The sequence below is a fragment of the Carcharhinus amblyrhynchos genome, chromosome 12 (genome assembly GCF_965287045.1).
Source record: "Carcharhinus amblyrhynchos chromosome 12, sCarAmb.v2.hapA, whole genome shotgun sequence".
Lineage (NCBI taxonomy): Eukaryota > Metazoa > Chordata > Chondrichthyes > Carcharhiniformes > Carcharhinidae > Carcharhinus > Carcharhinus amblyrhynchos.
Window position 1 is genome coordinate 79,849,603 of NC_137335.1, and position 15,850 is coordinate 79,865,452.

Sequence of the window (15,850 nt, forward strand, 5' to 3'; positions counted from 1 at the left end):
CACACAGACACGGGGGAGAATGTGCAAACTCCACACAGATAGTGACCCAAGGCCAGAATTGAACCCGAGTCTGTGGCGTTGTGAGGCGGCAGTGCTAACCACTGTGCCACCATGCCACCCTTAAACCATTGTGCCACCGTGCTGCTTTAAACTAAATCAATTATACCCTTTGTTCAGTTTGTACAAATATTATTTTTGACGCTTTGAAACTGTCTAATTTGCTGCATTTGCAAACATAAATCTAATGAAAAAGCTGCACGTGGAACACTATCCATTACCTGGACCACAGCTAGGTGAATCCAAATTTAAAAAAGCATCTGCGTGGATCATGCGTGTAGGTTTGTTGGTCAGGTGTGTAGTATTCATATTATGTATTCATCTGTCTAGGAAAACAAAAATGACTGTCTAATTTTCAATTGCTGTAACCAGTAGTTGGACATTACAATAACTTTTACCCAGCAGTAAATCTCTGACACTTTCTCAGCCTCTGATTTAATGATATCTTACAGGAGATGGAAAATTGCTTGCTGTTGGATTGGCTGACAAATCCATGCTGGTTTATAATTCCTCACTGACCGGATCCCCGACTGTCTTTAAAGGTAGCAACTGTAAAAAGATTATGACTTAAAAGTTCTAAAATAGGTTTTGCAGATGTTTTGTTATCTTTTATTCTATTATTTGAAACCTTGTAAAATTATCAGTATATTTCTGCTCTCCAGTTGACTTTCCTTGTGCCCAGATTTCATATGGGCATTTGATTTGTCTTCCCCAGCACCAGGGAGAAGCATTTAACTTCATAATGAGTGTTGTCAGTTTCCCGACACTTAAACTGGTCATGACCAAGTTCTCATGTGTTAGAGGAAGTCTAATATGTGGTTGTCAGAGTGTGGAGATGCTGAATTGGAGTAAACACAGTAAGAAGTCTCACAACACCAGGTTAAAGTCTAACAGGTTTATTTGGTAGCAAAAGCCACTAGCTTTTGGAGTGCTGCTTCTTCATCAGGTAAGTGGCCAACCTGACGAAGGAGCCGTGCTCTGAAAGCTAGTGGCTTTTGCTACCAAATAAACCTGTTGGACTTTAATCTGGTGTTGTGAGACTTCTTATGGTTGTCAGAAGACAGACTGTAATGTGTTTACTCTGAATTCCTTTCTCTCTTTCTCTCAGAGCCTGAAACCATTTATTTCAGATAAGTTAATGCCTCTGCTGAAGTGGCAAAGGAAGAAACTTCAGGGAAGCAAATTAAACATTTGTCCTTTATTTGAAGGCCACTGATACAAATATTTAGCTGTATTCACAAGATTATTTCCTAGAGCAAGATTTGTCATCTGTGTTCAAAGTAAAATCTGTTAGAATTTCCCTCAGAATGGTATTCATTCCCTGAGGCTGCCTGTCCAAGTTCAATAACGTTTTGGCAATTTTTAACCAAACTGCTAGGTTGAAAACCTGATGCCTGCCCATTCCTATCTGAACTCTTTTTCACCAATTAGCCAAAAATTTTTTAGCTCCCTCTACCATTTTCTGAGTATCTTCAGTAATTGTATGTAACTCCTTCCAGCCCCATGACCTCTAGGAAGGATTAGAACAACAATATCATGGGAACACTGGGGTTGCATGGTGGCAGAGTGGTTAGCCCTGCTACCTCACAGCACCAGGGACCCAGGTTCGATTCTGGCCTTGGGTAATTGTCTGTGTGGAGTTTGCATGTTCTCCCTGTGTCTGCGTGGGTTTCCTCTGGGTGGTTTGGTTTCCTCCCACAGGCCACAGATGTGCAGGTTAGGTGGATTGGCCAAGCTAAGCTGTCCCTAAGCATCCAAAGATGTGTCAGCCAGTGGGGATTAGCAAGGTAACTACATGGTTTATGCTGCTAGGGTCTAGGTTGGATGCTCCATTGGAGACTTACAAGATAATGAAGGGGCTAGATAGGGTAGAGGTAGAGAGATTCTTCCCGCTTAGAAAGGATAGCAGAACTGGAGGATACAGCCTCAAAATAAGGGGGGGGGGCGCAGTTTAGAACAGAGTTGAGGAGGAACTTCTTCACTCAAAGGGTGGTGAATCTCCGGAATTCCCTGCCCATTGAAGTGGTGGAGGTTACCTCACTGAATATATTTAAGTCACGGGTAGATAGATTTCTGATAGACAAGGGAATTAAGGGTTATGGGGAGAAAGCGGGAAAGTGGAACTGATCCACTTAAGATCAGCCATGATCTTATTAAATGGCGGGGCAGGCTCGAAGGGCTAGATGGCCTACTCCTGCTCCTATTTCTTATGTTCTTATGAGAGTTGATGGGCTGAATGGCCTGCTTCTGCACTGTAGGGTTTCTATGATCCTGTGATCCAAATGATACAGCATTGTAACTTGGACATGTCATTGCTTGGTCAGCATCCTACTGCTGACATCATGGGCACACCATCACATAGGTACTGTTCCTATGATCCTTCTTAATAAAAACACTTTCTAATGTCTCCGTTTGAGGATCTGTATCAGGCAAATGAGGCAGTGCCTGCATATCCCATTATTAGCTTTGGAAAATAAATTGATTGAATCAGCAAATTATTTCAGGGAACGAATGGTAGATGATACAAGCTCACTGTCAGTAATGGAAAGCAAAGCCCTTCAAATATCCAATCCTATTGTTTCAGTCATATAATTCTGCACACAAGAGGGCAGCACTGAAACACTACAAAATTTGCATTGGTACTGAAAACCAAACTATTTTACTTATGCAGATTAAACAAACACGGAGTAATATTATCACTTTTTAAATACGTATCTTTTAACATGTGTATAGTCTTTCATTAATATTTTATACAAGTCTGTTCAAAACTAAATTGCATTTGTTGGATTTGTGTTTTGCATTGTCCCTTTCCACAGAAGTGCTAGAAAGCAGTTTGTAATAATGGCTTGTGTGCCTTGTCTCTTTCATAAACGGTTTGACCAAAGGTTTGCAAGGCCTCTGTGAATAATAAATTAAAGAGTGTGAGTGTGGGATTCAGAAACTCTGACAGCATTTTGGGGATGCTTCTCTGAAGTCTCGTTTTGCAAGAACAGAAACGTCATGCTCTTGGAGTAAAACGTTCCGAGGCTCATTCTTTGAGTTGTATTGCAAAATTAGGCAGATGTAGTGCATTAGTACGTTCCTGAAATGGTAGAGGCATCTCCATCATTTCTTCCAGAGAAGCCCCTGTGCTGAAGTTTTTCAAGAAGACATTGCTCAGGATTGAGGAGAATCCAGGGAGGAAATAACTTTGGTCTAATCCACAATGACACTTAGTAATATTATCATTTTGCCTCCCAATATGCATTATTATGCCTTTATAATTCAGCTACTTTTTTATACTGCGATTAATATTCATTCGTTCTGTGCTTTCATTTAGGTCAAGATGGAGCGGTGAATTGTATTGGATGGACTCAGGATAATAAATGGCTCTTGACTGCATCAGAAGACCGGTCATTATGGATCTGGCCAATTCATGGCTCAACACCTGCCCTGATGTTGGTAATTATATTTGTCTATATCAAGATGATGGTGAGCCACACCTACTTCCTGCAGCATGTTGCATTGTGCCTATTTCCATCACATTATTTCTGTTACCACCCCCCCTTTCAAGCTTTTCTATCACTTCATAGAATCATAGAATTCCTGTAGCGCAGAAGGAGACCATTTGGCCCATCAAGTCTGCACTGATCACAATCCCACCCAGGCCCTATCCTCACAACCCCATATATTTACCATAGTTAGTTCCCCTGACACTAGGGGGCAATTTAGCGTGGCCAATCCACCTAACCTGCACATCTTTGGAGTGTGGGAGGAAACCAGAGCACCTGGAGGAAATGCACACAGACACTTATTCACTTTATTCTGATTGTGATCTCCATGCTTGTGAGATCCTGTCACTGCTGATGGCATATTTGTAGAATTACATAGCACAAAAGGAGGCCTTTGGTCCCATTGTTCATGTGAGCTTTTTGAGAGAACTTTCAGCTATTCCCATTTCCTGCTCTTCGCCCATAGCCCTGCTGATTTCTCTTTCTCAAGTATATATTGAATTCCCTTTTGCAAGTTACAGCTGAATTTGCTTTGACCACCTTTTTTTTGTTCATCTGTGGGACATGGGCATTGCTAGTCTGCTTGCACTTGGAAGGCAATTGAGAGTCAACCAATGGAGTCACAGGTAGGCTACACTGGGTAAGGGCAACAGATTTCCTTCCCTAAAGGATATTAATGAACCAGATGGGTTTTTCTGACAATCAGCAATGATTTCATAGTAATCAGTAGATTCATTATTCTAGATTTTTTTATTGAATTCAAATTCCATCATCTGCTGGATACATAAATGCTTCTTAGTTTCCTCTTCTGTCTTCATGAATGGTGATGCTGTGACACTGCAATCTATAGAATTACCCACATTGGAACTACTGGTCTGCTGCTGTGTACCTTAGTGTGTCAAAATTTGCAGATGATAGTAAGATGAGTGGTAGAGCAAAGTGTGCAGAGGATGCTGAAAGCAAAGGGATATCGATAGTCTGAGTGAGTGGGTGAGGATCTAGCTGATGGAGTACAATGTTGGTAAATGTGAGGTTATCCATTTTGGTAGGAATTCCAGCAAAATGGACTATTATATAAATGGTAAAAAATTGCAACATGCTGCTGTGCAGAGGGACCTCGACATCCTTGTGCAAGAATCTCAAGGAGTTGGTTTGCAGGTGCAGCTGGTAACTAAGAAGGCAAATGAAATTTATTCCTTTATTGCTGGAGGGATGGAGTTTAAAAAACGGCAAGGTTACGTTGCAGCTGTATAAGGTGCTGGTGAGGCCACAGCTGGAGTATTGTGTACAGTTTTGGTCTCCTTACTTGAGAAAGAATGTACTGGCACTGGAGGGGGTGCAGAGCAGATTCGCTCGGTTGATTCCGGAGTTGAGAGGGTTGGCTTATGAGGAGACTCTGAGTAGACTGGAGATATTCTCCTGAATTCCAATGAGTATGAAGGGAGATCTTATAGAAACATATAAGATTATGAAGGGAATAGATAAGATAGAAACAGGGAGGTTGTTTCCACTGGCAGGTGAAATTAGAACTAGGAGGCATGGCCTCAAAATAAGGGGAAACAGATTTAGGACTGAGTTGAGGAGGAACTTCTTCACACAAAGGACTATGAATCTGTGGAATTCCCTGCCCAGTGAAACAGTTGAGGCTATCTCATTGAATTTTTTAAGACAAGGATCGATAAATTTTTGAACTGTAAAGGAATTAAGGGTTATAATGAGCGGGCGGGAAAGTGGAGCTGAGTTCACGAAATCCAGATGGCCTACTCCTGCTCCTAGTTCTTATGTTACCTCTTTCTTGCTGCTGCATCTTGAGCTGGACCCAGCTCAGAATCATGGTTTGAAAGACTCCTTCATATGTTGGTTGGAAGACTCCAAGATAATTTGGGCAACTTATGAACATGCAACATACAAATTCGAAACAGGAGGAGGCCACTCGGCCCCTCGAGCCTGCTCCATCATTCAGTAAGATCGTGGCTGATCTGATCGGAACCTCAACTCCACATTCCTGCCTACACCTGATAACCTTTCATCCTTTTGTTTGGTACTGTTAAATAACCGTCACTCAGAGAGAAGATTGTTTTTGGAGACATGGAAAATGTGACACTGTTGCAGCTGAAGGTGGTTTTTACAGCTTCAGAAACAGAGGAAGTTGCTTTGTTTTCTTTGCAGTAGTTGTAGGTAGTGTTAGTTTATCGACAAAGCAGCATGGCAGCAGGTGCTGAATTGTGATGATGAAAGAAATGAAAGAAGTAATCATAATTCATAATTAGTTATCAACAATCATGAAAACTATAAAAGGATTGCATCATTATGAACATATCAGTATATAAATAATTACAATACATTGCAAAACACAAGTCTCTTTAATTTACAGTCAAAGCTGATCTTAGAGTGCTTAATGCTGATAACTGGCTGTCTGAAATAGGGAACTGCTCCATTCCTCTAAAGATTTTGAAGAGTTGTGCATCATCTGTTTTGCTAATTTTTTAAAGGATTGTCTAAAGGATAGCACGTCTACCTCACAGCATAGGGACCCGTGTTCGACTCCCAGCTTGGTTCACTGCCTTTGCAGAATTTGCACATTCTCCTTGTGTCTGTGTGGGTGTCCTCTGGTGCTCTGGTTTCCTCCCACGGTCTGAAAGACGTGCTGGTTAGATGCATTGGCCTTGCTAAATTCTCCCTCAGTGTACCCAAACAGGCGCTGGAGTGTGGCGACTTGGCCATGCTAAATTGCTCCTTAGTGTCAGGGGGACTAGCTAGGGTAAATGCATGGGGTTATGGGGATAGGGCCTGGGTGGGATTGTGGACTCAGTGGGCCAAATGACCTCCTGCACTGCAGGATTCTATGATTCTAACATCATTGCATTGTTAATGTAAGCTTACTTGTGACACTAATAGCTAAACTTTAAAAAAAACTAAATCCTATTTCTCTGAGTGATAATTTACTTGAATATGAAATCAAAAAATAATCTGTTTGAGTGAATTATTGCAACTTTCCTTTTGACAGCTGTGTGCATCCTTCTAGATGTATTATAGTTCCATTACGTCACTTTGGACCAATCCAGGGTGACCACTATGATAGTGAGGTAACTTTTTTAAAATTAACATGGTACATTGAATCAGCATCTGTGCACAATAATGTGACTCATGGGCCTCATAATCTGGAACCAGTGAATTACTCAGTGTAGCAAAATCCCAAATTGTTTTGCACAATTTCACATATATTTATGTTGAACCTGATGTTACTTTTGAATGACATAATGTGGAGTCGATCTGCATGAGTGAATTAATCATATAACCATTAGATTTAAAAGGTAATACTGATCTGTCTGCTAAATGACCTGGTCCAGAACAATAGATGCAAATGCTGAATTAATGCTTTTTTCAAAAAAAAAGGCCTCATAATTGATCACGCAACGTGAGCGCTCAGTAAGAATCCAGGATACTATTGGCCCAACCTGGTGAGTATGTATTTATTTGTAGCAGATGCCATATGTATGCTGAAAGCCAGAATGATCGATTGGCTGGAATGGGAGAATTTTATAAACGTTTATTAATAAAAACTATTTTCGCTTACATTGATCGCCAAACCAAATAAAAATTAAAGCAACTTTTCTAAAGGCATATGCAATTCATTATGGACATTTGTAATGTTGGCTCCATATTGGCAACGCAATCTCTTAACTCACTCTGAGACAAAGATCTTGAGGTTAGGTGATAGGATCTATGCATGTTTAATTGTGCATAATCAGTATTTGATGGGCAGAAGGTCTAGTTACTGTTGAGAATTTTAATTTGGAGAAATTTAAGCGCATTTACGAAAATGATATACTAAACAGGCCTACTCTACCCACAGTCTGTATTTTACTTGTGAAGTTCTAGGTTGTACATAATTTATTTAACCTCCTGAGGGAGCTCACTGGCCACAGAATAGAAGTCGCAAAGAGAGACTAGCCTCGAACTTCTTCCCACTCCCAAGATTGACTGAATTCCAGATTGTTAATGGACCATTAAGAACCCACATTATTCAGTCACAATTCTGTTCTCAGACAAAGTGATATTTCCATAATTTTTTGAGCACAGAAACCATCATGTTTATGAGCTTGTCTTTGCTGGTTCTTCTGTTATTTGATCCTACTCTTAAACAGACACTCTTCCACCTCTTTTTCTCCAGTTGTATAAAAATTGTACACCACAGTGGTAAAATGGTCAGATGTTAATCATTATAAAATATGAACCAAACTTGCAGACACAGTGTCATGTCCATTTACCATTTCAGCACTTCTGTTTCATTTATCAAGTTCAACTCTAATCTGACATGAGAACTGTATAGTTGCAGAGCCTTATAAACTGTGGTTTGATCCAGCCCTTTTTCAAAGGAGTTACCATCACTAGCTTTTGCCTGAATCTTTTCCACTTTTCTGTTAAAACATTTTTCTGATGTGCCACGTTCATGATACTGGGGGGGAGTTTAATCCACGGAGTGCAGTTTCTGACAGTGAATTGGAAGTGGGCATCACTTCCACTAGCATCACAGGAGCTGCTGCCCATGTAATTCACATGAAAATTTAAAGGGTGGTGGGCACATGAAACACATACAATAATGTGGGCTTACGTTGGAGGACCCTGCTGTCAGATTGGACAGGGGCCTTGTCAAGCTCAGGAAGCTGCAGGTACCATGGAAGCATGGATCATGAGAATTGACTGAGAAATTAAGCTGTATGATTTTTCATTTGTTGTCGCAGATTGGTCAAACATTTAGAGAGCAGAGCACCTTGTGGTTCACATATGGAGCTGATTATTCCAAGGGAGTTCTCATGGCAGCATGAATGAATTCGTTTAGTTTTGGGAAGTGAGCTATGGCCATGCATCCCATTGCCCTGGCTGCCCGACTCTCCTGTGGTGAACCTGATAAACTTTTTGGCATGATGTTCGAAGGCATTGGGTACATGACACCCTTGTAGTCCTGAAGGCAGGCGGTGGTGAAAAAGTTGAGTGCCGTGGATTTCATCCATGCTGCAGACACACTGTCATGTCCATATACCATTTCAGCCAACACTGGCCTCCTCCCATTTGGATGTGCACTCCCAACAATTATAAGTTTGTTTTTGACATGGCCTGGCCAGTTACTGAGTGCAACTGACTCTCAAATTGCAACATGTGACTCTCTAGCTTCCTGCCACCTTCTACTTTGGTTCCATCACCCTTGACACCTTCACTCTGTAACCTTTGAACCTACTCCCTTTCCCCAATCACCTTGGATTCTGCCATTGTGGAAGCTGACATGCCATCTCTCCCACCTGAGCCTACTCCCATCTCTGTCGTGAGTCCTCATCAGGTCCTTGCAGCCCCTCCCCCACCCAACATCTTCTTTAAAGTCCCTGTTAGATCCTCTGATCCATCCTACAAGACCATCAATATTCCTACCTCTGACTGGACCTGCCCCTCATCTGAAAGAAACCACCCCCACCCCCATCCCGCAACCGCCCTATGACTGTGAATGTTCCCTCTGCCAGCCACTACCCTGGTGTGCCCCACAGGGCCCAATTTTGAACCCACACTTTAGACCCTTCATTCCATCTGTTGTCACTGACTGCTTCCATCCACCAGCTTGAAGCCATCCTACATTCCTGGGAAACCCGCAGAGAATTCTGGCCTAAACATGTGAATTCAGTTGGATTTTTACCCTGTTTACTAATAATACAGTTGAAATGTTCAAATCACGATATATATAACCCAAACGACAGTACAGATTAAACTGCGCACTCTGCTGTTTTCTGTGTTTCTATCTTTGAGACAATTTTTCTTTTTCTCTGTTTCTTACTAGGGAGGTGAGACATTTTCAAAGCCAGCACGATCGGCTCAATTCTATTATATGGACAAATTTATCTTGTTCTCATCTGGGTCAGAGTTTCAGCTACATCGATACAATTTGGATATAAGCAGGGATGATATTAGAAGGTTAGTGCAAGTTTATTTTGAAATAAATATCACTTGAGTGATATTATTTTGTTTGATGTGGAGATGCCAGTGTTGGACTGGGATGGGCACAATAAGAAGTCTCACTACACCAGTTAAAGTCCAACAGGTTTATTTGGAATCATAAGCTTTTGGAGTGCGGATCCTTTATCAGGTGAGTGGAGTGTCAATCTAAGAAAATACCTTTAACTGATCTAACATGAATAGAACTAAGCTTATTACCCTAAAAGTATTGTTCCAAATAATTGGTGGCACGGTGGCGCAGTGGTTAGCACTGCTGCCTCACAGCACCAGGGACCCGGGTTCAATTCACGGCATGTATCACTGTCTGTGTGGAGTTTGCATGTTCTCCCTGTGTCTGCGTGGATTTCCTCTGGGTGCCCCAGTTTCCTCCCACGCTCCAAATAAGTGTGGGTTAGGTTGAATGGCCATACTAAGTTGCCCCTTAGTGTCCCGGGATGCATAGGTTAAATGGATTCGTGGGGTAAATATAAGGGGTTATGGGGACAGGACCTGGGTGGGATTGTTGTCGGTGCAAACTTGATGGGCCAAATGACCTCCTTCTGCACTGAAGGGATTCTGTGATTCTTCTCTGAAAACATCTTTTACTCGTGACACATTTCTGTCCATTTGCTTTTTGCATTGAGATTTTAATCCATGCCATCGCTGCCCTGCTCTCTTTCCATTGCCCTCTTTCTTGGTATTGGATATATCTCACCTCATCCTATGCCTACTATTTCACTTGGTTAAGTCACTCACCATTGGGTGTTACAATATCCAGCACCACTGCAGCTCAGTGGGCCTCATCAGATTCCTGTGATTTCACTGGGACTGCATTGCAGAGAAAGGTAAAGGGATTCATCAGGATTACGATCCTCACTGATATTACTACTGGACAAGTCAGAACCAGAGTGTAACCTAGCTTGATTAATCCTAACTTTTATTATTCATTTAACAATGTGGAGGACAGTTACTGAACAGAGTCACAGAGTCTACTGATGAAATTTTAACAAAAGAATAAAACATTTATTGAACAAAGTGAACTATATTATACCAAACCTTCATCCCAACTATTTCATTACAGATATATACAGCTCTGTAAGGAAAGCACAATTTATAAAATCTGTCTTCTACTCAAATGTTCACTGTAAGTACACAGTCCTTGCAAACCATTAGGTGACCTGTGGTCAGATACAGCACACTGTGAAACCAATTGGCAGGTGCCACACAAACAATTCCACCCCCCCACCGAAAAGCTGCTTGTCACACTGTAAGCCAATTGGTCTGACTGGAACTCTGTCTTTTACACGAGGATTTCTAATCTCTGCACTTGAAAAACATGCCTTGGAGTCTTCTCCCAAATCATTCTTTCTCTTGGATGTCTTCACCAATGATCTATCCCCAAGGTTTCGACCTCTCCTTCTGTTGTTCCTTTCCTCTGGATCCAGTGCACATTCAGGCTTCACCTTCCAAGTACTCTGTCTCAGATACCCAGCCTTGTCAACTGAACAGACTGCTTCACAGACCCACAGTAAGGAGTCACCATCCCTCTGGTCACTTTGAAAGCCCACTTCATTTTATGTCTGCATCTTGCTGCTTTGTCTTTGAAGTCTTTACCTCAAACTCTGAAATTTATTGACAAGAACTGTTTTCCACATTCCTATCCCATGTTCCTCTGATTAGAATGTCTTCTTGGACCCTGTTCCTCATTTTGAGACCTACTTTTTGCAGTCTCTCTTAATGCCCGTTCCAGCAGATTCTATGAAAAGCTGTTTCCATCTTGGTTACATTCTTTCAACTGAACAAAGCCACCTCGGTTCCCTGTGGCCTCTTTGATATTTATTCATCTCAGTTTTTTATTCCCTGAAAACCTCATTAAAATGCATGCATCTGTTTCCTTAACACTCAAATGCAGGAATGTAAATTAAGCTTAAACTTAGAGCTATATCTTATGCCCAATGCACATGATACAAATATAAATTACTTTTTAAAAAACCATTTCCTAACAGTTGGTGGGGAAGATAGGGCAAAGATGAGGGGTTGATGGTGGTTATATGGAAGCCAGCAAATGAACGAGAATTGGGATTACAGTCCAGGAGGGGACAAAGACAACTATCATTCATGTGAAAAGAAAGGAAACGAGAGCACAGGAGATCCAGGTTAGTGAAAAGAATGCTAAAACAGAGTGAGGAGCATTGCATAGGTCTCAGAGAATGATGAGAGCCATAAATAGGTTCTCTAGAATGAAAGAAGGAAATTTGGAAAGAGGAAGGATTGACCAAAGGCAGCTATCAAATGCACAAGGAAGAGTGTGTCATGCAGTATTTCAGGTTTTGAAGAACTCTGCTGGATTGTGGATGAGACTAGAATGTTAGATATTGCCTTCTTGGACTTTTGTAAAGGTTTCAATAAGGTGTACCTCCAAAGAGGTTTCTTTACAAAGTAAAAGCTTATAAAGTTTATGGTAGTGTGCAGCACTTAGTTTAGAATTATCTGACTGTCCCTTGGCAGAACATTATTGCTGATGGATGTGGATTTACTTGGAGACTGGTCCCAGCGATGCAATGAATAACATGTCTGACTCTGGATCAGAAGGTTCCAGATGACTGGCTCAATATTGCAGTTAGGCGGCACTGTAGCACAGTGGCTAGCACTGCTCACTCACAGCGCCAGGAACCTGGGTTCAGTTCCCAACTCGGGTCACTGTCTGTGTGGAGTCTGCACATTTTCCCTGTGTCTTCATGGGTTTCTTCCGGGTGCTCCAGTTTCCCCCCACAGTCCAAAAAATGTGCGGTTCGGTGCATTGTCCATGCTAAATTCTCCCTCAGTGTACCCAAACAGGCACCGGAGTGTGGCGACCTGGGGATTTTCACAGTAACTTCATTGCAGTGTTAATGTAAACCTAATTGTGACGCTAATAAATTTTAAAAGAGAGGTCGATGTTAGGACCTTTGCTATTTATAATGGAGATTTCCATTGTCAGACCCTCGCCAGTGCCATTCTGTGGTGGGTGAGGTGGTGGAGTTCTATCTCTGGTATTTAACTCATAAAAATGCAGTTTTACTCTCGTCAATTAGTCCAATGCTAAATATAAATGCAATAAATGCATCCTACGGGGAATAGAATTGAAGCCAGTGGTGAGAGAGAGGGAGAACTGGATGTTACAGTAAACTGATCTCTAAAGATTCATGACTAATGCTGTGAGACTACAGCCAAAGCAAACAAAGTTCTTAGTTATGTTCACAGGAAAGGAGAAGACCTATATAACTTTCCAGAAATACTAAAGGATCCAGGGTCTAGTGAGAAGGAGGAATTGTAGGAAACTGGTATTGCTAGAAAAATAGTATTGGAGAAATTAGTGGGACTGAAAGCTGATAGATCCCCAGAGCCTGATAATCTACATCTCAGGACACTAAAAGAAATGGCCATGGATATAGCCGATGTGTTGGTTATCACCTTCCAAAATTCTGTAGATTCTGCAACAGTTCCGGCAGATTGGAGAATGACAAATGTAACCCCGCCATTCAAAAAAAAGGAAGGAAGAAAACGGGAAAATACAGATGGGTTAACCTAACATCACTAAAGGCAAAAACGCTGAAGTCTGTTATAAAAGACGTGATGTCAGGGCATTTAGAAAATATCAACGGGATCAGAAGGTTCACCAGACTGATTGTTGGGATGGCAGGATTGTCACCCACCCAGGCCCAATCCCTGAAACCCCATGTTTTCTGTCTGCTAATTTCCCTAGCCTACACATTTTGGGATACTCGGGCAATTTAGAGTGACCAAGCCATCTAACCTGCATATCTTTGGACTATGGGAGGAAACTGGAGCACCTGGAGGAAACCTATGCAGACTTTGATTTGATTTTTATTGTCACGTGTATTAGTACACAGTGAAAAGTTTTGTTTCTTGCATACATTATGGATAAAGCACACCATTCATAGAGAAAGAAAGGACAGGATGCGGAATGTAGTGTTATAGTCATAGCTAGGCTTAGAGAAAGATCAACTTAATATAAAGTAAGTCCATTCAAAAGCCCGTGGCAGTAGGGAAGAAACTGTTTTTGAGTTGGTTGGTACGTGACCTCAGGCTCTTGGATTTTTTTTCTCATTGGAAGAAGGCGGAAGAGCGTTTGTCCAGGTGCTTAAAGTTCTCAATTATACTGGACGTTCCTTTGAGGCAGTGGGAAGTGTAGACGGAGTTGATGGATGGGAGGCTGGTTTGTGTGATGGACTGGGCTACATTCACAACCCTTTGTAATTTCTTGCAGTATTGGACAGAGCAGGAGCTATACCAAATGGTAATACAACCAAAAAGGACGCTTTCTTGTGCAAACACCACACAGACACTCAAGGCTGGAATTGAACCCAGGTCTTTGGTGCTGTGAGACAGCAGTGCTAACCACTGTGTCACCGTACCTTCCCAATTGAAGTAGAGAGAATTGAGGTAGAAGATTAGCCATAATCCTACTGAATGTCGGAGCAGGCCTAAGGTGCCTATGGACTCTTTCGGCTCCTATTTTCCTTCTTCTGTTGTCAGAATTTTCTAGTCATGGGTGAGACCAAAAAATTTGGAGTGTGGTCAAAACTACATTGGCAGCAGTGGCAGCAGGACCAAAAAATCCTGGTCTACATTCTTACATCAAACCTGATAAGGTGGACTGAGAAAGACCCAAAGGCCTCACTGGATGAACTTGATCGTAAAATTGGCTTCCTGCTAAATAGTCACACCATCAAGGATCTTCAGGTTATCATTTGCCTCAGTTTATGCAGGGAGAGTTCTCTAAATGGACAGCAGCCACAAACAGGTATCTTTTAATGCCTGTTGGCATTCGTCATAAACCATAAAGCTTTGTGGAGTCCAGGGTTTTGAACCAAACTGGAACCAATTCTCAAAACATTCTGGGGACAATTCTCCCATCCTGCTGCGCTAATTTTTTAATGGTGCCCGATCCCGAGCAATTGAGCTGGCCACCAGTTAGGAAGCCGGCAGACAGGGACCACTGCGTATTCTCCAATCTTGGCACTGACAGATCGGCACACGCACTGAGGCCTGCTCAGCGCTATGTTGCCGGCCTCTCCAGCGGAAATGGCCCACTGGTTTCTAACGATATTCATGCTGGTGCATTTAGCAATGCACAGAGTATAGGAGATTCTTTGCTAAACTCCCACTGAGAAAACACCATGACTTACTCCAACACTCACACAGATTTGACACTTCGAATTCTTTTGGGCGAGTTCCGCCCTACATGTCTCTAGATCACTGCATTGCTAACTGGCAAATTGAGATGTTGTTTACGAACAGAAAGCCATTCTCAATTATTGTAATCACAGTTCCAATTACGATTTTGCAACATGAGTTGTTGAAATCACACTTGATGCTAATAGTTTGACAACAGCTGGAAGTGTTTTTTGATGCACACAATGTGGGCACTTTGCCTGTTTTGGCTGTCACACTGATGTGGCTGACTCTTTTGATCTTGGAGATAGTTCCAACCATCATTCGGAATTGCATGGCCAACGCTGCCTTGAAGATTGAATCATTCTTCCTACTTAGAAACAGCCCTTCAAGGCTGTTGCTTGGTGAGTCAGCAAAAGAATATTACTGTTGACATTCTGAGAAAACTGTGTTTTAGAAGCTACCCAGAACTTAATGATATTTTGTCATCTGCAATTTTTAGGGACATTGAGGTAGGAATAGACCACTTGAAACTTCAGTCTGCTCCGCCGCTCAGTAAGATCATAGCTGATCCGGTTGTGGTCTCAGCTGCACTTTGTCATCTGGCCCCCATAACATTTGACTCCCTTGTCTATCAAAAATCTGTCGAACTCAGCCTTGAATAAATTCAAAGAACCAGCCTCCACTCCTTTCTGGGGAAGCAAGTTCCAGCGACACTTTGGGAGAAATAGCTTCTCTTCCCTCTGTCTTAAGAGGGAGCCCTTTTATTTTTATGCTATATCCCCTAGTTTTAGTCTCCCCCGCAGAGGAAATATCTATCAAATCCTGATGAAGGCTCATTCAGACACGAAACGTTGGCTCTATTCTTTCTCCGTAGATGCTGTAAGGCCTGTTGGATTTGATAGATAAAAGCAAAATACTGCGGATGCTTGAATCTGAAACAAATAAACAAACAATAATAAGGGAGGTGAGGAGATTGTTAGAATCTGAAATGCATGACTGAAAGGATGGTGGAAGAGCAGGATTTGTTTCAGTTAGATCTCCTCTCATTCCTAGAAACGCTATTGGTTATCGGCTGAACCATTTCATGCTTTCATCATGAGATGGATTTGTGTGGATACTCAAGATGTTTAGTGTTTAGC

The 15,850-nt window shown here is 41.9% G+C and overlaps 1 protein-coding gene across 1 annotated transcript in view; it reads left to right on the forward strand.

Annotated features, from left to right (window-relative positions):
- wdr27 (WD repeat domain 27) overlaps positions 1-15,850 on the forward strand; it is a 394,966-nt gene that overhangs the window by 50,451 nt on the left and 328,665 nt on the right. Inside the window, exons 17-19 of the mRNA XM_080199853.1 lie at positions 510-599; positions 3,377-3,498; positions 9,376-9,509. Coding sequence (XP_080055979.1) covers positions 510-599; positions 3,377-3,498; positions 9,376-9,509 — 346 coding nt within the window. The remainder of the gene's footprint in view (positions 1-509; positions 600-3,376; positions 3,499-9,375; positions 9,510-15,850) is intronic.